Source organism: Pelophylax lessonae (assembly GCF_965119305.1).
Source record: "Pelophylax lessonae genome assembly, chromosome: 3".
NCBI classification, from domain to species: domain Eukaryota; kingdom Metazoa; phylum Chordata; class Amphibia; order Anura; family Ranidae; genus Pelophylax; species Pelophylax lessonae.
Window position 1 is genome coordinate 654,009,680 of NC_138770.1, and position 24,169 is coordinate 654,033,848.

General features: G+C 46.2%; 1 protein-coding gene across 1 annotated transcript in view; it reads right to left on the reverse strand.

Annotated features, from left to right (window-relative positions):
- ASB3 (ankyrin repeat and SOCS box containing 3) overlaps positions 1 to 24,169 on the reverse strand; it is a 286,288-nt gene that overhangs the window by 185,500 nt on the left and 76,619 nt on the right. The window contains exons 4-5 of the mRNA XM_082249958.1: positions 14,726 to 14,838; positions 11,172 to 11,307 (exon numbers count right to left, since the gene is read on the reverse strand). Of these exons, the coding sequence (XP_082106084.1) occupies positions 11,172 to 11,307; positions 14,726 to 14,838 (249 nt within the window). The remainder of the gene's footprint in view (positions 1 to 11,171; positions 11,308 to 14,725; positions 14,839 to 24,169) is intronic.

The following is a 24,169-nucleotide window of genomic DNA, read 5'->3' on the forward strand; positions in this document are numbered from 1 at the left end:
GCTGTCAGCCTGCATACCAGGGCGGTCTTGTTCCATCTTGCTCAACTGGTCTAGTGGCCATCAACCCTTTTACATCTGGAACCCACCACCCTGGTACTGTATTGACTTTTAATGATTAAAAGGTTTTTAATGCAATTGTCTACTATTAAACTGCATTGAGACTTTCCATTGGCTCTTTACAATTCATATGGATACAGTGATTGTTAACCCACCCAGATAGCGCTGTCTTATCTTCGGTCTGATTTTTCAGATGGGACTACAGCAAACTTTTTGGACTTTATGGCGTGCTGGCTTTAACTATTTAAATAAGCTCACCTGTATCCGAACCAAAGCTTTTTTCTATAAGTTATTTAGCAGTAATATATATATACCGTAATTAGCTCTTTTGCCCCTACTTCTCTTGTGCGTCACAGGGGTGCACTTAGTTCTGTACTCCTGTGACCCACATTCAGCGACATAGGGCTAAAGTTCGCTGTCGGCTGAGGGATCCCAACTTTTATGTTGGGATCCACCCAGATCTCTGAGTGGCAGCCTGTCCCAGGTATGACATCAGTTCGGACATGGAACATTGGATATGGCTTCCTCACTGACAACACGCTGTTTTCTGTCACAAGCGGCTCTTCCAGTGGACAACTTCCATCCAATGTGGCATGGCTGCAGATAAGTGCTTTGATTTTATATTTCTGTTAGTTTCCATTTGGCTTTTTAATCATACCGATTGATGCTGCACTTAGCTGGTGCCCCTTGTTTTTGTAATTTCAGAGATTTGTTCCTGTCCCAGGTGGAGCTGCCTGCTGAAGTACACCCTTCCTATGGGATTTTTTTGAACTCCTTATGAACATTCTACAAACTACTTATACTACACAAGTGTATCTTCACATTTATCTAGGGGGGTTGAGATTAACTCATGTGGCTGGTGCGTTAGCATGAGTTACTGTTTCATTTGTTGTTTAAGCCTCTCGGCCCGCCGCTGAGAGCCGGAGCCTGTCAGTCACTACCGCCCCCTCCACAGCCTAGCGCTTCAAGTGAGCGCTGGAGGGGCAGAACAGAGAGCTGCTGACTGACAGTCACCAGCTCTCTGCTCACCGAAGACCAAGAACTGAGTGATCAGCGGTCTTTGATTGCTCGGTTCTCGGACTTACAGGTGGCAGAGGACAGCTGCAGCATCGAGCGGATGTTGCATCCACCTAGGTGAGTATAATGGTTTATTTTAAAATCCAAAACTTTTGTATGTAAGAACAATACTTCCTGCTTCCCTTTGCGATGGAGCACTTGGTCTGCTCCTCGCCTTAACATCCGATCTGTAATTCTCTTCTCTGTTTCTTTTGTATCTGTGCATATAGATTCAACTGCAAGCAAGCTGTTGCTGTGTATGCTCAGCCATCAGCCATTCGATTAAGTCCAGCATTACCTGTTAAAACTCCAGCATACCCCAGTTTCTATTACACTCTCCTGGAAAATAAACCTATGTAAGCCCAACATTATAGATACCCTTGGCAGATTTCCTTATTATATACAGACTAATTGTAAATTCTACAATTATTTTAATACTGTTATTTGATATGCAGTAGTGAGACCTTGAGCCGATGGTCTGCAGCCCTTTGGTAACCCCAGTGGCCTATCAGTCTGGTCGGTTTGGCCCTCTTCACTCATGGGGATATCTTGGGAGGTGCAACACGCCTCCACCCAGTTGTTTTCATCCTTCACAGCTAAATACATTCTTATATCCAACACAGTCTGCTTAGTAACTCCATTACATCTTGTTAGGGCTGGGCTCCTGCTACTTTAAGCGTTTGTTACGCCAACACTTCATATGCCTGATATGTGCCTGCTGTACCATGTACTTGTTTGAGAAATAATCCTATTCTCTTTGTATTGCTTCTTTTGTGTGAAATTCCCAGTGATCCTGCTAGTCCCTTGCTTTCTAATGAAAAACTGACCACACTAAGCAAGAGAGAACAGCTTGGTCAAATTTCTAGCTATGCTGGGAACCCAGCCTGCTCTCCTCCAATGATCAGACTTGTCCTGACACGCTCCCACGGCACAGCCATTCACTGGGAAGCTTAGTGTGCTGCTGCTTCTCCTCCTCCCACCAGCTCTTATGCAGCACTCTTATGAGAACAGTGGAAATGTGAAAAAAAAAAAAAAAAGGAAAAAAGGTATTTACCATGTATTTTTTTTTTTTTTTTATATATCTATACACAAATGTTTTGCATTTCATTACCATTTTAAACTGAATGGGTTGTTTTACAAAGTGATTGTTTACAATACAGTTTAACCACTTAAGCCCCAGCCCTATTTCGGACACTTTTTGTTTACAAGTTAAAAGCAGTATTTTTTCCTAGAAAACTACTTAGAACCCCCAAACATTATGTATATTTTTTTAGCAAAGACTCTGGAGAATAAAATGTCGGTCATTGCAAAACTTTTTGTCAAGCGGTATTTGCGCAGCGGTCTTTAAAACGCCATTTTTTTGGAAAAAAATTGAAAAAACTGAATTTTTGTAAAATCTTACCTGTAAAATTCCTTTCTCTGAGTCCTCCGACAGTCGCCGCCCACTTCATATTCATCACCAATGGGGTTATGTCCTTTATTCCGTAGGAGTAGCTAGGCAATAGAATATGTTAGTACAAAGACTTTTAACATATCCCACCCCCAGGGGGTGGTCCCCTCAGTACATAACCCTCCACTTCCTGTATCCAACTCAGTTTCAGTGGAATAGCAGTAGAGAGTACATCAAAACCCCAAAAGAGGGGCGGGGGCGGCGACTGTCGGAGGACTCAGAGAAAGGAATTTTACAGGTAAGATTTTACAAAAATTCAGTTTTCTCTTACGTCCTCCGACAGTCGCCGCCCACTTCATATTCATCACCAATGGGGATGTCCCAAAGCAGTGTAAACATGAGGGGTGGGAAGAACTCAGCCGCGCCCAAGGCAACGCCGTCTCCCCATCAGAGAAAGGAACCTTACCAAAGGAAGGAAACCAGTTGGGCATAAGAACAAAACACTCGCTCAACAGGAGCAAGAAAACCCAGGGAAAAAAACAAAAATCCCAAAAAGCCAAAGAACCCGTAACAAGGACTCTAGGAAACTGCCGCACTAAGAACCTTGCGGCCAAAGGAAGCATCAGCCGATGCCTGAACATCTACTCTGTAGAATATCGTGAAAGAGTGTACGGTCGACCAAGTCGCCGCCTCACACACCTGGGCCACAGAGGCCCCATGACGACAGGCCCAAGACGTACTCAGAGATCTGGTAGAGTGCGCCTTTACAGGTACAGGGGGAACTTTCCCCCTCAAAGCATAGGCCTGATCAATGGTCCGTCTGATCCATTTGGCGATTGTAGAAGCCGACGCCGCCATGCCCTTCCGAGGACCTCCCGGAAGGACAAACAAGGCATCCGACTTGCGAGAAGACTCAGTCGATTTGAGATAGACTCTAATCGCCCGGACAACATCCAAGGAGTGAAGCAACACCTCCGTCGGATGCTTCGGCTTCGCGCAAAGCGAAGGTTTGACAATGTCCACATTGAGATGAAAGTCCGAAACCCTTTTTGGAAGAAAAGAAGGGTTAGGTCGCAAGACCACCTTGTCCAAATGCACAACCAGACACGGAGACTTGCAGGACAAGGCTGCCAGCCCCGACACTCGACGAGTCGAGGTGATAGCCACCAAAAAGGCGACCTTCTTGGATAACAAAGACAGCGAGATCTCCCTGAACCTTTCAAAAGGAGCACGCTGCAATACTGATAGAACTAGATTCAAGTCCCAAGGGGGAAGAGGGTCCCTCCTAGAAGGGATCAGATGACGTACCCCCCGCACAAAAGTGCTAACCAAAGAATCAGATGCCACAGGCCGTTGAAAAAGAACGGCCAAAGCAGACACCTGACCCTTGATCGTGGCCAGCGCCAGACGCTGGTCAACACCCGTCTGAAGGAAGGGCAACACCCTAGACACCGATAAGTGTCAGGAGAGAAACCCCTGGATTCGCACCAGGCAAAATACGCCTTCCAAGTACGGTAATAAACCTTCCCCGAGGAAGACTTCCTCGCATTTATTAAGGTGTGAATGAACTCAGGGGAAAGACCCCTGTTCTTCAGGACCTCGGTTTTAACAGCCAGGCCGTCAAGGCCAGCGACTGTAAAGCAGGATGGAAGATCGGTCCTTGCGACAGAAGATCGTCTCGAAGAGGCAGACGCCACGGGGCGTCGATTGCCAGATTTACGAGGTCTGCGTCCCAGGACCGGCGAGGCCAGTCCGGTGCCACAAGAATCACCGTGGCCGGTTCCGCGAAGGAACCTGGACAGCAATTGAATCGGCGGGAACGCATACATCAGTTGGTACTGATGCCACGGGGCAACCAACGCGTCCGACGCGTCTGCCCGAGGATCGCACGTCCTTGCCACGAACCGTGGTACTTTGTAGTTCAGACGAGACGCGAACAGGTCTACCTCCGGAAGACCCCACCTCGCGCACAACATCTGGAAGACAGCCGGGTGAAGGGACCATTCTCCCTGGTCCAGGGTTCGACGGCTCAGATAATCCGCCTGCCAAATTTTCACCCCCGGAATGTGACCTGCCGATATTGCCGGGACATGCGTCTCGGCCCAAGACAGAATCGCGGCCACTTCTCGAGCCGCCCGGGCACTCCTGGTGCCCCCTTGGTGATTGATGTAAGCCACCGCCGTGGCATTGTCCGTCTGCACCCGAACCGGGTAGCCGTGAAGACTGTCCGTCCAACGACGAAGACAGAGGAGTATCGCTCGCAGTTCCAGAACGTTGATCGGAAGGGAGGATTCCTCCGTCGACCAAACACCCTGGGCGGACAGAACGCCCAGAACACCACCCCAGCCCGACAGGCTGGCGTCCGTGGTGATCACCGTCCATGAAAGGGGACGAAAAGACTTGCCCCCCGATACTGAGGGGGATTGAAGCCACCACAGAAGATCCCTTCTGGTCTGAGAACTCAATGACATCTGGAGATCCAGAGACTGCGGACGCCCGTCCCACTTGGACAATATCTCCGCTTGGAGATCCCGTGTGTGAAACTGGGCGAAGGGAAATCGCCTCGAAAGCCGAGACCATCAATCCCAGACACCGCATGCACGTCCGAATGGACGAAGATGGAACGTCCCTGAGGGACCTGACTGCCTCCTGAAGAGCTGCGAGTTTTTCTTCCGGCAGGAAGACCTACGCCTGGACAGAGTCCAGAATCATACCCAGGTAAGAAATCCGAACCGATGGGCACTTTGGAAAATTAATCGTCCAACCAAACTCCTGCAGAGTCTGCAACGTGACGGACAGATCCTTCTCCAGACTCTGGCTGGTCGCAGACCGAACCAGAATATCGTCCAGATACCCCAGAACCGAAATGCCCTGGGCCCTCAACAAAGCCAGAACCGGTGCCAGCACTTTGGTGAACACCCTTGGAGCCGAGGCGAGACCAAAAGGCAACGCCACAAATTGGTAATGATCTTCCGCTATGGCGAATCGAAGGTACCTCTGGTGACCCTCGAAAATCGGGATGTGAAAATACGCATCTTGCAAGTTGATGGAAGCCATGAACTCCCCCGGAACCAGGGCAGCCACCACCGACCGCAGGGATTCCATGCGGAACTTGCGCACCCGCACAAGGCGGTTCAGCGCCTTCAAGTCCAGAATCGGACGCACCTTGCCCTCCTTCGTGGGCACGGTGAGCAGATTGGAATAGAACCCCCGAAATCTGTCCCGATGAGGCACCGGGACCACCACTCCCTGAGCCCTCAGGTCCTGCACCGCTAGATGCAGGTCCCGCAAACGCTCCGGGGATAACAGAAGACTTGAGGGAAAAAATCTGCTCTCCGGCCGAGAGAGAAACTCGATCTAGTAACCAGATCGAACGATTTCCTGTGAAGTGGGTGAGGGCGCCCCTTCAGGCCGCACTGTTGTGGGCCGCAGAACCGGATTGGCCGGACTTTTGCTTACCTGCCCACGGCTTCTTGCGGGAGCCTTGACCCTTGGACGGCTTGTCCCAAAATGTGACCGAAAGGCACGAAAGGACCCCTGAGGGGGCCGAAAGAAAGCATTCTTTCTTCCAGGAGCCGTCTTAGTCTAGTGGGATTGAGGTAAGAGCGTGCTCTTACCCCCCGTGACCCCTTTAATTAGGGCATCCAGGGATTCGCCAAAAAGGCGAGAACCATCAAAAGGCAGATTGGCCAAGGTCTTACGTGAAGATTGATCCACAGACCAACACTTCAACCAAACCAGGCGGCGAGATAACACCGCCACACTGTGTACACGTGCAGCCAACGGAACCATATCCAGGTCCGCATCACACAAATACATGACACCCTGGTGGATTTGATCCACCATATCCAAAGTCGCCTGGGGGGCAGAATCAGCCACCAGGACACGCCTAAACACCTGCGTCCAGTTCGCGACCGCCTGGGCCGCCATAAGTGAAGCAATAAAGCTTTCAACATAGAACCCATAATAGAATAGGTACGACGGGCAAAGGACTCCATCCTCTTGACCGTTGCACCCCGGAACACCGGGGTGTCTGCAGCAGGAATCGCAGTGGACTTGTTCAAAACTGCTAACGCCTGGTCCACCGGAGGTGGGACACACCAACGCCCATCAGTAGCGGGCGTAAAAGGATAGCGCAGCTTAAACCTACTTGGTACAGCAAAAGGTTTGCGTATATTGCGCCATCGTTCTTTCACAGCGCGCTGAAAATCATCAGTGCATGGAAACATCTGCGATGATATGCGCCTTTTCTGCGTCCCATAAGCCGTCAAGGCAGCTGGAGGACATGTTTCCTCCTCCAAACGCAGAGTTTGCTTGATAGAAGCAACCAATTCATCCATGAGCGCAAGCTCTTCAGACGAGCCAGGGGGAGAATTATCAACCCCCTCTACCTCAGCCTCCATTTCTGACCCTATAAGGTCCAGGGAGGAACGAGACCCCGATAAGGAGGTCTCTGCCCCAGCAGCCCCAGTACCATCACCCTCTGAAACAGAGGAAATTGAAAACTCTGGGCCTTTTAGAGGATTGAGCAACCACCAGCATTTGCACCTGAGTCGCAAGGCTAGCCACAATCGCAGCCAAATCCCCCCCCGGGTGGGGAAACCGCAGTCCCCTGGCTTCCCACTAAATTGGCAGGAAACTAGTATTCCTGAGAATCCATGCCCTTGTAGTAGCAAAAATAAATGGGTGACCGCCCCTTTAAGAGAGCGCTGCGATCGTAGCCCACTCACACTAAGCATCCCACACAAGGGACCCCCACAGGGACAAGTATACCAAGGCAGGATACAGGGAATAAAAAGAAATGAACCTGGAGAGATCGGTGCTGCTGCTGCTGCCTGCGGTGCTCCTGAAGGAAAGGAAATGCTGGCATACAGGGCGCTCTATGAAAGCCTATGGAGGCTACAAGAAAATGGCCGCCATGCATGTAAAACATGCGGCCGGAGCGATCGCAGCCAAAATGGCGCCGTTTGGCGCCGAAACCGCCGCTCCCACACCCCATGAGGGAGAAGTAAAACACACCATCTGCCCAAAAAAGGAACATGGTAAACCGCCGCAGCGGCGCTGTAATGTGCCCCAAGCATGAGAAACTCAAGCCCCACAGCACACAGCCGTTCACACAGACAGAAAACTGACACAGAGTGCAGCCAGCCCCCCCTCCTGCAGCCCACAGCTTGCAATGTGAGAGATAGGGAAAACGTAATAGTGTGAACACAGGGCAAGGTGCACAGTCCCAGACTGACACCCCCCAGACAGACAGGTCCCCACATAAATGCACTTACCTCTCACATGGCGTGGGGGACCCGCACAGGCGAACAAACCGCTGCACATGAGGCAGGGAGAGTCGCATCCAGGACGCATCAGAAGGTGGGTTGAGAAACCGCACAGCGTCCAGTGAGGTAGCCACCTCACCTAGCATCCCTGCACGGAACAGGGATGGGTCGTTCAGATAACTCAGGAGCGATACCTGACTGAACGCTCGATGGCGGGCTGAGAAGCCACTGACCCACAGCCTGCTACTAGGGGGGTCAGCCCGAGACGCAGCCCGCATGATCCTCTTCATCAGAAGAACTAACTAACGCTGGTAAAATAACAGCTAACAAGAAAGAGAGAAAAAACTCAAATAAAATCCAAAGAAAGGAAAGAGAGCTGAGACAAGGTGCCCCAGCACAGAAACTTCCAGCTACTCCTGACAGCTAGACAAATGAAACTGAGTTGGATACAGGAAGTGGAGGGTTATGTACTGAGGGGACCACCCCCTGGGGGTGGGATATGTTAAAAGTCTTTGTACTAACATATTCTATTGCCTAGCTACTCCTACGGAATAAAGGACATAACCCCATTGGTGATGAATATGAAGTGGGCGGCGACTGTCGGAGGACGTAAGAGAAATCACATTTCACTGCATTTAAAAAATACTAAACAGTAAAGTTAGCCCATTTTTTTTGTATATTGTGAAAGATGATGTCACGCCGAGTAAATAGATACCCAACATGTTACGGTTTAAAATTGCACCCCCCCCCCCGTGGGATGGCGACAAACTACGGTCAATAGAGATCTCAATCTGCGACGCTTTAAATTTATTTAACGGTTACCAGTTTAGAGTTAGAGTGTAGCTCTTTTTTTTTAAATTATTGCGCACGCTCTGGCGATCGCGGCGATACCTCACATGTGGGGTTTGAACAACGATTTCATTCGCGGCTCGACTTGCGTATGCGTTTTTTTTTGTGCGCGAGCTAATGGTGACGGGGGCAGCGAAATTTTTTTTTTTTTTTCCTATTTATTTTTTATTTTTTTTAAACTTTATTACAGTTTTTTTTAAAAAAAAAAAATCTGATCACCTTTATTGCTGTCACAAGCAATGTAAACATCCCTTGTGACACCAATATGTAGTGACAGGTACACTTTATGGAGGGATCGAGGGTCTAAAAGACCCTAGACCCCTCCACTACACTTCCCTGTATGCAAAACGCCGAAAACGGCATTTTTGCATACAGCGGTTTTTTAAATTTGCCGCCTTTTGCAGCACAGTAACCCGGAAGTGACGTCATGGACGCCGCCTCCGGGTTACGTCATCGGAGACCCGATCGATGCCGTTTCCGGCATTCATCGGGACTCCATCCAGCCGGCGGACGTGCCGGCTGGGTGCTCGGGGCTCCCGGTGGGACGGGAGCCCCGGGCAAAGCCACGGAAGGCGGCGGGAGGGGGGGGCGTCCCCTCCCGCCCCCCCGGGTAACGATCGAGCGGCTCCCGAGCCGCATCAGTCGTTACCGACGGAAAGCCGACCGCCGGCTTCAAACCACGGAACCGGGATGATGCCTCTAACTAGAGGCATCATCCCGGTATAAACCCGCAAAGTGTACCCACGTATCGGTACGTTGATATGCGGTAAGAGGTTAACAAGCAGCTCTTATTTTTTTTCAGTGCTCAGCTGTCGGTTAATTACCAGCCACTCATTGTTACCTCAGTGACTCACCTGGTTACCAATAACCTGCCTCATTAGTCCAGCCTACAGCCAGCCCCTTTTTGCTATTTAAGCAGCTTAGCTCATTTCCTCCTAGACCTTGCATGGTCTGCAATCTCTAGTGCGTTCCTTCCTGTGTTCCTATGTATGACTAGGCCTGGCTGACTTCCCTTCCGATTCCTGTTCCTGATTTTTGCTCCCGACTAGGCTGACTTTTGGTTTTCTGACCCCGGCTCATCTGCTTACCCACTCTGGCATCCAAACCCTGGCTTCTGTTTTTTGACTACGTTCCTGAACGGTGTTATTTTTGCCATTTCATTAAGGATGTGATTTTAACTGCACTTTCTGTCTCCGTCTGGTTTATGGTTCCTGGCACATCTTGAATTTATGCATGGATATATATATAGAGAGAGAGATATAGATATCTATATATATATATATGAGCCCTAATGCTGTTTTTGTACCATAGAACATGCCTGTACCTATACATGAGCATCCCTGAAGAACAGCAAAAATCCTTATTTCCGAAATGCGTCGGATGCTTCTGTAGCTTGTTTGATTGGCCAAGGTTTCTCTCTACTACCATTACTGTGTTGTCTATTAATACATTAGCCACAATTATTTCATAGGTTAATTTTATGTGTCTGACTTGTTGTAGTTCTGTAATAAATTTTATTTTCTATATAATCACGTTTTGCCGTTCATATTGTTTTTTTGTGCCATAATAGTCCCTTGGGTTGGTTTGAAGGGCATTTCCTTTTCAGTTCTCGGTCTTAGAGGCGACAGAGGACAGCTACAGCATTGACCAGATGCAGCATCCACATAGGTGAGCATAATTGTTTGTTATTATGAAATCCAGAACTGCTCTTTTAAAGTGTTACTAAACCCACAACAGTAAAACCAGTGTGTATATGCAGTAAAGCATGCTTGGTATACTCACTGTGGAACCTAATGGGTTAATCCTCCGCATTGTGTAAAAAGCCTGATCGATTCTGTCTTCTCTGATCCTCCCCTACTTCCACTGTCCCCAATCCATCTCCTGATAAGACAGAGCATTTGGAGTCACTCTGCACATGCTTAGTTTGGTGTGAATTACTAGTTTTTTTTTTCTTTCTTGGGCGGGTGCATGTGATCCGCACAGGGCCAATCAGCACTGTCCAGACAGAGGGTCAGGGGTCTTGCAGCCTCATAGGACAGTCAGATGAGAATGAAAACTCCTTCTACAAATTTTAAGCAGACACTGATAGAAGTCAGAAGACTGCTATATACTGCTGATGAGAAAAGATTTTTAGCAGTTTATATTTACGAAAACTATTGCATTTCCATGTTCTGTGTACTGTGGGAGACCAGATATAGTGACTGCAGGCTCCTGGGTTTAGTAACACTTTAAGAACAAAACACATTTATATGAACTATATGGCATCTGCTGGGTAAGAACATTGGACAGAAATTTTACAGAGTACTATAAAGGCTCATACACACTATAAGAAAATTGGGTGGGATTTCTTGTCCAAAAAACTTTGGTACGATTTTCCTATATTGTGTAAGGAAATTTCTTTCATCGGTTCCAATTTGCTGTGAAACAACGAGGAAAATCAGACGATCGTTCGTCCTTTTTTCTTATAGTGTGTTCCCCACTTAAGACTATGCAGAACACTGAGCCTTCCACAGGTACAGATTTGGTATAAAGGTTGTTGTATTACTCACCATGAGATAAAAGTAGGTTTAAACTTTCATGTTTTCCATACTGTGCCGCAATGAAGAGGGGTCTAATGCCAAAGTCATCCTCGCACTCCTTGTCTACGCCACTTTCCAGAAGAAGCTGTATGAGGTCTTTGCGTTCCTGATAGAACAGAACAAAGGAACCAAATGGGAGACATACATTGCTTACAATTTACAAATTGATAAAACTGGTTATTTTCATTCTTGTTTTTTTTTTTTCCTCCCTCATTTTTAGAGTTTTCTTTTTTTTTTATTTAACCACTTAAGCCCCAGAAGATTTTACCCCCTTCCTGACCAGGGCCTATTTTGCGATTCGGCACTGCATGACTTTAACGGACAATTGCGCGGTCGTGCGACGCTGTACCTAAACTAATTTGACGTCCTTTTTTTCCTATAAATAGCGCTTTCTTTTGGTGGTATTTGATCACCTGTGCGATTTTTTTGATCATGCACTATAAACAAAAAAAGAGCGTCAATTTTGCAAAAATAACAATATTTTTCACATTTTTTTTTATATGAAATTCCCCCCCAAAAAAATGTAAAATTCAAAATTTTTTAATATTTTAGGCCAATTTGTTTTATGCTACCTATGTTTGGTAAAAAAAAAAAGCGTATTTTGATTGGTTTGCGCAAAAGTTATTGCGTTTACTAAGGGAAAGATTTTTGTCATTTTTGTTGTTGTTTTTTTAACGAGTAATGGCGGCGATCTGCGTTTTTTTTTTTTGCGGGACTGCGACATTGCGGCGGACAGATCGGACCCTTGACTGACATTTTTGACACTTTTGGGGTTACCAGTGACATTACTACAGTAATCAGTGCTATACATATGCACTGTTACTGTAAAAATGACACTGGCAGGGAAGGGGTTAACTTTATTTGAGAAGGAGGGGTTAAGTGTGTTTCTAGGGGCGTGATTCTAACTGTGATTGGATGTGGCTTGAGGTGTAAGAACAGTGATCAACGGTCCTACATAGCAGAATCGCATGATCTCCATTCTTACACAGGGGAGAATGACAGGTGGCTTTGTTTACATTAGCCGCCTGCCTTTCTCCCGCTGTAACGGACAATCGCGAGTGCCGCCGGGCATGAGCGCGGGGGGGGTCCGTGAGCGAGCGGGAGCGCGCCTCCAGCGGCGCGCGCTCGCTCCCGTGAGCCTCACAGGCTAGCGACATAGACCTACGTCGCATTGCCTGTGAGGGGCTGACTGCCGACGTAAATAGTCGTTAGGCAGTCGGCAAGTGGTTAACAAGGAATTTATTACACAGATCAACTAGATTTACCATGTATCAACACTGTGCTATTTTGAATATAAAAATCTAAATTCCATGCTGGCTTCCACTAGTTTCTGGCTTCTGGTAAAGTGGTGTTTACCGCAAAATTTCAAAAAACGCTTAGAGAGGAGACCCTAGCAGTAATGTACTCTGAGCTGCTTATGCACAACTCATAGTATATTTACCCTTGGCTCACACCTATGAGCTTTTTTGTGTGTTTTGCAGAAACATAATACAATCCATTTAATATGGTTTCCTATGGATCTAGTTCACACCTGTGCATTTTGAGCTGGTGCGTTTTTTTTAAAACGTGTTGGGACTTTTTCTCCTCTCAGCAGAAGGCGTTTTGCAGGTAATAGACGTCGATGGACCCACACTAAAAATGCAAGTGTTGCGTTTTCTGTTTTTTGTGGGTTTTTAATGCGTTTGGCTTTTTTTTTTTTTTTTTTTGGCTAATAGGAAAGTATGACAATTCTGTTCATGAATTGCAACTGTGATGCCACTTGAGTGCCAGAAAGTGTAAAGACGCATCAAAGTCACACTGCATCAACAGAACTGTCATACTCTCCTATCAGACCAAAAAAATGCAAAAACCATCAAAAACGTGTGTTCAAAAATGCAAAACGAGCCAGAAAAATGCATCAACCGAAACCTAAACAGATGTGAAGCTAGCCTTAGGGCAGGCGTTCTGTGCTAGCAACCAATCACCTGCTAGTTAACTTGAACTCCCGCCTTCCATCCGAAGCTGTACTGCCTCGGATATTAACCTCCTGCCTCCCACTGTCCATGCAGAGGATGACAGCAGTGAGGGAGGCTGAGCGGGCTCCTAAATGGCAGGATTGTCCGAATGAAACAGTGCCTCGAGCCGGACGTGGACCACGGTCCGCCATTTAGTAATGACAGCTCTATAGCAATGATCTCCAAACTGTGGCCCTCTGCTAGCTTTTATCTGGACCCTGGGGCACTATTCCTCCCACTGACACCAACAAAGGGGCAAAATTCCTGCCACTGACACCAACAAAGGGGCAAAATTCCTCCCACTGACACCAACAAAGGGGAAAAAATCCTCTCATTGACACCAACAAAGGGGCAAAATTCCTCCCACTGACACCAACAATGGGGCAAAATTCCTCCCACCGACACCAACAAAGGGGCAAAATTCCTCCCACCGACACCAACAAAGGGGCAAAATTTCTCCCACTGACACAAACAAAGGGGCACTATTCCTCCCACTAAGACCAACAAAGGGGCAAAATTCCTCCCACTGACACCAACAAAGGGGCAAAATTCCTCCCACTGACACCAACAAAGGGCCAAAATTCCACTCACTGACACCAAGAAAGGGGCAAAATTCCACTCACTGACACCAAGAAAGGGGCAAAATTCCTCCCACTGACACCAACAAAGGGCCAAAATTCCACTCACTGACACCAAGAAAGGGGCAAAATTCCTCCCACTGACACCAACAAAGGGCCAAAATTCCACTCACTGACACCAAGAAAGGGGCAAAATTCCTCCCACTGACACCAACAAAGGGGCAAAATTCCACTCACTGACACCAACAAAGGGGCAAAATTACTCCCACTGACACCAACAAAGGGGCAAAATTCAACTCACTGACACCAACAAAGGGGCAAAATTCCTCCCACTGACACCAACAATGGGTCACTATTCCTCCCACTATTATCAATGATGGGATACTATTCCTCTTACTGACACAAACAATGGAGCACTATTTTTCCCACTGACATCAACAATGGAGAACTATTTTCGATGATGGGGTACTATTCCTCCTCCTACTGACCACCAACCCTGAGGGCCAGGTTTATTCTGTAGTGCTGGGCCTGGGACATTTTCTACCCCCACTGGCCACAATCCAGCCCCCATAAAGTTTGAAGGACAGTAAACTGGCCCTTTGTTTGAAAAGTTAAGAGACCCCTGCTCTATAGTAATTCCTCATTCCCTGGCAGCTACATAAAAGGTTATGTAGGGAGACATAGGAAAGAAGGAGCTGGGTCAGCACAGACAGTAATTAGACACTTCCAGAAGAGGAGAGAACTGTGATGTGCATGCAGGGATGGGGAACCCTGGCTGTGTTAAGGAACTGACTTTTCCAGAAGTAGTAAAATCCTCTAGCGAGTTCATTGCAAATGAAAAAAAAAAAAAAGTAATTTACAGAAACGAATAACACAGCAAGTCACCATTTTTTTTTTTTATTAGATGCTTGGGGTTCACCTTTAAAGGACATTTACACAGATGGCAGCTTACCATGAGCGAAGCTTGGTGCAGAGGGTTCCATCCAGAACACGAATGCGGTCCATTCACCTTTGCTTTAAATTTCAGCAAGAGTCTCACAAGGTCCTCACATCCACTTTCAACAGCTTTGCAAATCGAAGAAAAAAAAAATACATGTAATGAATTTATATTGATCATAATAAAATTCAGAAACTAGAATGTTTGTCACAAAAGACATTTCCTCTTTACGAGTCTGTCCCTCTAAATAAATAACGTAATGTACATATGTGAGTTCATCTGCTCACAAACCTAGCAGTATATCAGGCACACAAAATGTCTCCAGCACCACATCTGACTCGGCAGGCGGGATGACGTCAACACAGGCTCAAACCTCTGCACATTTCATCCAATGGGACGTTCTCAAGATATTGGCTTGAGAACCTCCCATTGCATGAAACGTCAGGATGGAGCCTGTGCAAACATCATCACCACGTCCCTTGAGTTAGTGGTGGTGCTGGAGATATTTTTTGTAAGTGGACGTACTTACACTATATTGTCAAAAGTATTGGGACTCCTGTCTTTACACGCACATGATGAACTTTAAGGGCATCCTAGTCTTAGTTTGTAGGGTTCAATATTGAGCAGTTTCAATTCTTCTGGGAAGGCTGTCCACAAGGTTTAGGAGTGTGTCTATGGGAATGTTTGACCGTTCTTACAGAAGCGCATTTGTGAGGTCAGGCACTGACGTTGGACGAGAAGAAGGCCTGGCAGGCAGTCTCCGCAATAATTCATCCCATAGGTATTCTATCAGGTTGAAGCCAGAACTCTGTGCAGGCCAGTCAAGTTCCTCTACCCCAAAATTGCTTATCCATATCTTTATGGACCTTGTTGTTGGAAAAGGAAGGGGCCATCCCCAAACTGTTCCCACAAAGTTGGTAGCATGAAATTATCCAACATGTCTTGGTATGCTGACGCCTTTAGAGTTCCCTTCACTGGAACTAAGGAGCCAAGCCCAACCCCACACCATTTCAAGTCAGGAGGCGTTTGAAGCCTTTTAACGCCTCCCATTCAAGTAAATGATAACGCTCTGCAAACCCTCTGGCAGGCATTTGTGGTGCAGTTGTGGGGCGTTAAAATTAGTTAATTTCATCTAATGTCCCAGTTGTGAAGCAGTTTTAATGCGCCTTACCGCTCATCAAACGCTTCCAAACTGTGCACAGGGCATTTGGAAGTGTTCTTAACTCTTCATTAATGCTTGTAAAATCCCAGTCTAACACCCATACTAAAGCTCACTGATGCCAGTCAACGCCCATACTACAGCTCATTAATGCAACTCGAACGCCCATACTGCAGATCATTAACGCAAGTTTAACGCCCATACTACAGCTCATTAACGCAAGTCTAACGCCCATACTACAGATCATTAACGCAAGTTTAACGCCCATACTGCAGATCATTAACGCAAGTTTAACGCCCATACTACAGCTCATTAACGCAAGTCTAACGCCCATACTACAGATCATTAACGCAAGTTTAACGCCCATACTACAGATCATTAACGCAAGTCTAACGCCCATATTACAGCTCATTAACGCAAGTCTAACGCCCATACTACAGATCATTAACGCAAGTTTAACGCCCATACTACAGATCATTAACGCAAGTCTAACGCCCATATTACAGCTCATTAACGCAAGTCTAACGCCCATACTACAGATCATTAACGCAAGTTTAACGCCCATACTACAGATCATTAACGCAAGTCTAACGCCCATATTACAGCTCATTAACGCAAGTCTAACGCCCATACTACAGCTCATTAACGCAAGTCTAACGCCCATACTACAGATCATTAACGCAAGTCTAACGCCCATACTACAGATCATTAACGCAAGTCTAACGCCCATACTACAGCTCATTAACGCAAGTCTAACGCCCATTCTACAGCTCATTAACGCAAGTCTAACGCCCATTCTACAGATCATTAACGCAAGTCTAACGCCCATACTACAGCTCATTAACGCAAGTCTAACGCCCATTCTACAGATCATTAACGCAAGTCTAACGCCCATACTACAGATCATGAACGCAAGTCTAACGCCCATACTACAGATCATTAACGCAAGTCTAACGCCCATACTACAGCTCATTAACGCAAGTCTAACGCCCATTCTACAGATCATTAACGCAAGTCTAACGCCCATACTACAGATCATGAACGCAAGTCTAACGCCCATACTACAGATCATTAACGCAAGTCTAACGCCCATACTACAGCTCATTAACGCAAGTCTAACGCCCATACTACAGCTCATTAACGCAAGTCTAACGCCCATACTACAGCTCATTAACGCAAGTCTAACGCCCATTCTACAGATCATTAACGCAAGTCTAACGCCCATACTACAGATCATGAACGCAAGTCTAACGCCCATACTACAGCTCATTAACGCAAGTCTAACGCCCATACTAACGCTATAAGTACATTTGGTAAGCGTTAGAAATGTAGTCAAGTGTGAACAAGCCCTAAAGCACATTTGCATGGTGAGCATGCTGCAAATAGTACGTTATTTATTTAACCACCTCCCACCCGCCGTATAGACAAATGACAGCGGGCGGGTGCTTTCTTGTTCTGGGACATCATATGATGTCCCCCCACTTTTGCTCCCAGTTATTGGCTTTTCCTCTCTCACACTGACAGCGGGTCAGGAGAGGAGAGCCGATCGGCAGCATTTCCTCACAGGGGAGACCTGCACAGATAATCAGGGCATCAGTGCCGTCAATCAGTGCCGTCAATCAGTGCTGCCTATCTGTGCTGCCTATCAGTGCTGCCTATCTGTGCCACCTAACAGTGTCGCATATCAGTGCATCCTCATCAGTGCTGCCTCATCAGTGCACATGAGTGAAGAAGAAAAATAACTTATTTACAAAATTTTCTAAGAAACGGAGAAAAACCTTTTTTTCCGCCACAATTTTCAGTCTTTTTTTTTTTTTTTTTTTTTCAGCAAAAAATAAAAAACCCTGTGGTGATTAAGCCCCGGTTCACACTTGTGCGTGTGCGGGGTTCGCATGTAATGTCGGAGCGCACTGCTCCGACATTACATGCGATCGGCTGTGCGGTGCGAGTTTAGCCATACAGTTTGTATGGCTAAATTCGCACCGCAGCCGCTCCGAACACGCACAAGACCCTTTTTTCTAGCCGCATCAGGATCGGATCGCACAGCAGTTCACACTTGTGCGATCCGATCCTGTGCGAACTGCACAATCGCACTGCGATATGCGATCAAACTGGGGGTGTCGTTAAGATTACATTGACACCCCCAGCGTATCGCATATGGCAGTGTGAACTGCCGGGGGTGCGTGTGCGATGCGGGAAAAGGCTGCGGATTCGCAGCCTTCCCGCATCGCATATATGTGAACCGAGCCTAAATACCACCAAAAGAAAGCTGAAAAAAAAAAGATGATAAAAATGTAATTTGGGTACAGTGTTGCATGGCCGCGTAATTGTCATTCAAAGTGCAAGAGCACTGAAAGCTGAAAAGTGGGCTGGCCAGGAAGGGGGGGGGGGGAAACGCCCAGTACTGAAGTGGTTAAAGGGATAGAATCAAGTTTTAAAGACACAGCACAACAATATTTATAATCTGAGTTTGTCACACATTTATATTTGGTGTTGTTTGAGCGCGGCTGTGGTTAATATTAGTTTGAGCACTAAGCGCAGTTCTCACGATCTTATATAAATTTCCACTTTACAGCGCAGCACTATACTATTTATTCTGGGAACATGCAATGCAAAACATTTCAAGCAATTTGTGAACAGCGCTAATAATAATAATAGCTGTAACAACAACACACATAACAATATATAAGGCAGGTAAAGCAGGACATTGATTATGCAGCTTTATTGCCTTTTAAGAACGCTTAGCAGTGGGGACACCTGTCCGAACAACTGCAGAAAACATACAGCTGAGCGGCGATTTGCTGTACATTAAATGGCAGCAGCATGCAGCTTTCCTGTAAATAAAGAAAGCGATACACTAACAAAGAAGGTAATGAAAGGAAATATCAGAACTCCTGGTCTGACACGAAGAAACGTTTTGTTTTTAAAGTGCTACAATTACCATGGATCACTCTGATGCCCTTATTTATCCAAAATACTCTTCATTTATTCAACTGATCCAAGCAAGCTCTCAAGGAATATTCCACTCCCTGTAATGCTACTGTAAACCCTACAAAGGTCATGTCAATGTGAAATTAGTCAAAGTTTTCTAAAGAAAATTAAAAAAAATAAAATAATTATAAAAAATAAAGAAATGAACAACAAGGTCAGGAAGAAACAAAAAAACAAAAAAAAAAAGAAATGGTTTGATGGGTTGCAGAAAGGCTACCATAAAAGTGGGACCTTGGAGACTGCTTAACCTCTTGCCGACCGCCCAATGTAGTACTAGTACTACGTGATTTTGTGGACGAGGTCTCTGCGGCGTGCGCGCGCCGCCGGGGCCGCGCTCCCGCTTTGTTTAGAAACAGCGGGAGGTTGGCCGCGGGAGGAGCGGCGGTGATCGCCGCCAGCCTCCCGCAATCGTCAGAGAGACTGACAAAAGACCCCCCTGCTCATGTAAACAAAGCAGGCAAGTCTTCTGTCACACAGGCAGGGAGCGATCAGGAAACCCCGATCTCTGTGTGCCTGTCACAGAGCCCTCTCCCCCACAGTCAGTAAGCATATTTAGGCATACATTAACCCCCTTTTATCACCCCCAGTGTTAACCCCTTCCCTGCCAGTGTCATTTATACAGTAACAGTGCATCATATTTAGTAGGGATCGACCGATTATCGGCAAAGCACTTATGCACTTATATATATCGGAATTGGCCTCTGAGGTTACCGATATTGCCGATATTTCGAGAAAGTTCTGTACCGGAGTGATGCCTGCAGCTAGAGGCATCACCCCGGTACCGGCGTCCATAGCCGACGGTCGGCTGTCTTGTAATGAAAACCAATGCGGCTGAGAAGCCGCTCCGCTGTCATTACAAGGAGTGGGAGGGGACGCCCCCCCCTCCCACCGCCTTCCACGGTTCGCCCGGGTCTCCTGTCCAACCAGGAGAACCCGGGCAACCAGCCTGCATGGCCACCGAAGACTCCATCAAAGCCGCATTCGGCTCTGATTGGGTCTCCATGTAAAAACCTCACTTCCGGGTACTCAGCGCCAAATTTTAAAAAATGACAGCATTCAAAACAGCCAAACTTGGCGTTTTAAATGCTTTTAGGTGCAGAGGAGGAGTTTGGGGTCTTTTAGACCCCCAGATCCCTCCACAAGAGTACCTGTCGGCCGATACGGATATGCGACGACCAAAATATCGGTATCGGCAATAAAAACACATCGGTCGATCATTAATATTTAACACTGATTACTGTATTGTATTAAGGTCACTGGTCCCCAAAATGTGTCAAAAATGTCAGTTAGGGGTCCGATCTGTCCGCCGCAATGTTGCAGTCCCGGTATAAAACGCTGATCGCCGCCATTACTAATAAAAACAAAATAATAAATAAAAATTCCAAAAATCTATCCCGTAGTTGGTAAATGCTATAACTTTTGCGCAAACCAATTAAAATACGCTTTTTTGGGGGGGTTTTTAACCAAAAATATGTAGCAGAATACAAATTGGCCTAAACTGATAAAAAAAATTAGATTTTTTACTTTTTTTATTGGGAATGTTTTATAGCACAAAGTAAAAAATATGGCTTTTTTTCAAAACTGTCGCTCTTTTTTTTGCTTATAGCGCAAAATCTAAAAACCACAGAGGTGATCAAATACCACCAAAAAAGCTCTATTTGTTGGGAAAAAAAGGACATCAATTGTATTTGGGTACAGCTTGCATGACAGCGCAATTTCTTGTTAAAGTAATGGAATGCCGAATTGCAAAAATGGCCTGGTCATTAAGAGGGGTAAAACCTTCCGGAGCTGAAGTGGTCAAAGAAGAAGTCTCATTTCTTATTTTATGACATTGTACTGTCCCCCCAGAGGACTATGTACATGTAGTACTTTTTTGTCCCATCCTCTTACGTGCTGTGGAAGGCAAGATAAGTGGTTGGACAAGATGCCCCCCTCCACCCACAGCCATCCGACAGGAGACAGCTGAACTGATACCCAGTGCTTATCTCCGGCTCCAAGCATTTGTCTGAAACAAATGCCAGCGAGAGGAATGCAGAAGGAGAGGATGCTTGTCTCTGGAAAGTGTTTGGAGCGGAGACGAGTGCTGGCTATCAATGCAGCTGACTCCTTGCTGGTTGCATTGTTGGACTGCCGTAGAGTGTGTCTTGTCTGACCACGTAGCTAGCCTTCCACAGCACATAGGAAGATGGAGCAAAGTACTACATATACAGTACCTTGTCCCCTGGGGAAACCAATGCTTTTGAAAAACAAATGAGACTTCTCCTTTAACACATCAGGTCCCCTCCTGGGAAAAAATAAAAAAGAGTAAATATACCTATTTTTTCCAAGACTTCCATAAAAGAGAGATCCCAGAGAATGCCAAGCACCCGAAATCTCCTGAGAAGATGCTCCATGAAAGTGCAGGATGGTGTTCTCAAGAGATTTTAAATATTCAGCATTCTTTAAGATCTCATCAGAGGCCGGATTATGTGGCCTTCACCTATGAGCTGCAGGCAAAAGTCAGGGTTAGGGTAAATGTATTTACCTTTTTTTTTTTAACAAGACTGACAAATTTTAAGATGGAAGAAGGGGCCCTAATGTATTAAGGGGATCATGCATGGTCCATGCATGGTCCTAGCGCCACCTGCTGTATCTCCACCATCTACCATCCACCTATCTCCATCTACCTCCTAAATTAGGATACTGGTTTAGAAATTATGCAATTACAGTGCATCAGGAAAGTATTCACAGCGCTTCACTTTTTCCACATTTTATGTTATGTTACAGCCTTATTCCAAAATAGATTAAATTCATTATTTTCCTCAAAATTCTACAAACAATACCCCACAATGACAATGTGAAAGAAGTTTTCTTGAAACCTTTGCAAGGTTATTAAAAATAAAAAACGAAAAAAAAAATCCCATGTACATAAGTATTCACAGCTTTTGCACAATACTTTGTTGAAGCACCTTTGGCACCAATTGCAGCCTCAAGTATTTCTGAATATGATGCTACAAGCTTTGTACACTTATTTTTGGGCAGTTTCTCCCATTTTTCTTTGCAGGTTGGATGGGGAGCATCAGTGCACAGCCATTTTCAGATCTCTCCAGAGATGTTCAATCGGGTTCAAGTCTGGGCCCTGGCTGGGCCACTCAAGGACATTTACAGAGTTGTCCCGTAGCCACTACTTTGTTATCTTGGTTGTGTGCTTAGGGTCATTGTCCTGTTGGAAGATTAACCTTTTCCCCAGTCTGAGGTCCAGAGCACTCTGGAGCAGGTTTTCATCAAGGATGTCGCTGTACATTGCTGCATTCATCTTTCTGCCGCCACCATGCTTCACTGTAGGGATGGTATTTGCCAAGTGATTAGCGGTGCCTGGTTTCCTCCAGACATGACGCTTGACATTCAGGCCAAAAAGTTCAATCTTGGTTTCATCAGACCAGAGAATTTTGTTTCTCATGGTCTGAGAGTCCTTCAGGTGCCTTTTGGCAAATTCCAGGTAGGCTGTTATGTGCCTTTTACTGAGGAGTGGCTTCCGTCTGGCCACTCTATCATACAGGACTGATTGGTGGAGTGCTGCAGAGATGGTTATTCTTCTGGAAGGTTCTTCTCTCTTCACATAGAAACGCTGGAGCTCTGTCAGAGGAACCATTGGGTTCTTGATCACCTCCCTGACTAAGGCCCTTCTCCCCCGATTGCTCAGTTTGGCTTGGTGGCCCGCTCTAGAAAGAGTCCTGATGGTTCCAAACATCTTCCATTTACGGATGATGAAGGCCACTGTGCTCATTAGGACCTTCAATGCTGCAGAAATGTTTTTGTACCCTTCCCCAGATCTGTGCCTCGATACAATCCTGTCAGGGAGGGCTACAGACATATTCTTGGACTTCTTGACTTGGTATGTGCTCTGTCATGCACTGTTAACTGTTGGATCTTATATAGACCAGTATCTACCTTTCCAAATCATGTCCAATCAACTGAATTTACCACAGGTGGACTCCAATCAAGTTGTAGGAACATCCCAAGGAAACAGGATGCACCGGAGGTTAATTTTGAGTGTCAAGACTGTAAATACTTATGTACATGTGATATTTTTAGTTTTTTAGTTTTAAGCTGCAGCTTCTCACAACAAACGACAAAGTAGTAATGATGCAGTCCGATCACTGCGGGATAGAGAAAATACTTCCTTCTGCCTGTAGTAGACTGATGACATCATCCTACCCTAGGCAAAGTCACTTGCCTGAAACTCAAGGATTCCTTTTTAAAAGAGAAATAGTATTATGTGTTTTGAAAAATTATACTGTGGTTACACCTCCTGAAATCCATACATACGCTCCCCAAAACCCCTTGGCTTGCTTCTGGGCTTGTGGTCGGGAAGGCATCATGTTACATATTTGATGGACTTGCCTGAAAGTACATAGGCTGTGGATCCGTACATATACCTCAATGTATACCAATCTTGGGCTGTAACCTACCCAAAGGGCGGATAGAGGGGCTACTGAGTAAACCCCTTGAGGGAATTTCATGCCCTGTAGCGAAAGATATTTACCTGAGGTCCAGTCGCGGTTGAACGGAACTACGATTCATTTGGTTTCGGAAGATATGGTCACCTGGAGTCTGTATACCTAGCTGGACCCCGGAGGATAAACTCTTGACTAATTTTCATTCTCCCAAGACCAGTGGAAGGGAGGGAACAACTTCTCCTCGACCCTTATCTCCCTTTCCCTGCCTTCTTACCTTTCCGCCCTTCCTCTTTTTATTTCTCTTTTTGCCTCCCTCCCCTTCTTCCTCTTATCTTTTACCTCTCCTTTTTTCTACCTCTAATTGTGCCATTGTGTTATAATTCGACTACATCGGTCATCTATCAGGCTTTGTCCATGCACCATAGCAGATATCAGTCTTTTTCTTTTTCTACTTGCCTGCATCAGTTTCCTGCTAAGTTGTCAAATAGATCAAACTTTTGACTTAACCTAAATGTGGCACTTGTGTACATCTCTTTGATCTCTGTTTTGTTATATTCTACTATAGGGTTTCATCCCCACCTTCTCTCTGTATTACTTGAAGGAGATGAACAGCCAAAGCTCGTTTGGCTGTACATCTATGGATCCTGTAACCCATTTTCAGCAGAGAGCGGACTGACTTCACAGATGTCGGTCCAGGCACCGCATCATCACGACCACGTAGTCGGGATCCGCCAGGTGCCTGGACTGACACCCGGCTCAGCCTCTCGACGAGCCGCTAAGAGTCTGAGCCGGCTGCTCCTCGCTCCTCCCCAGCTCAGCGCTCAAGTGAACAAGAAGGGGGCAGAGCAAAGAGTCAGTTAGCAGCTCTCT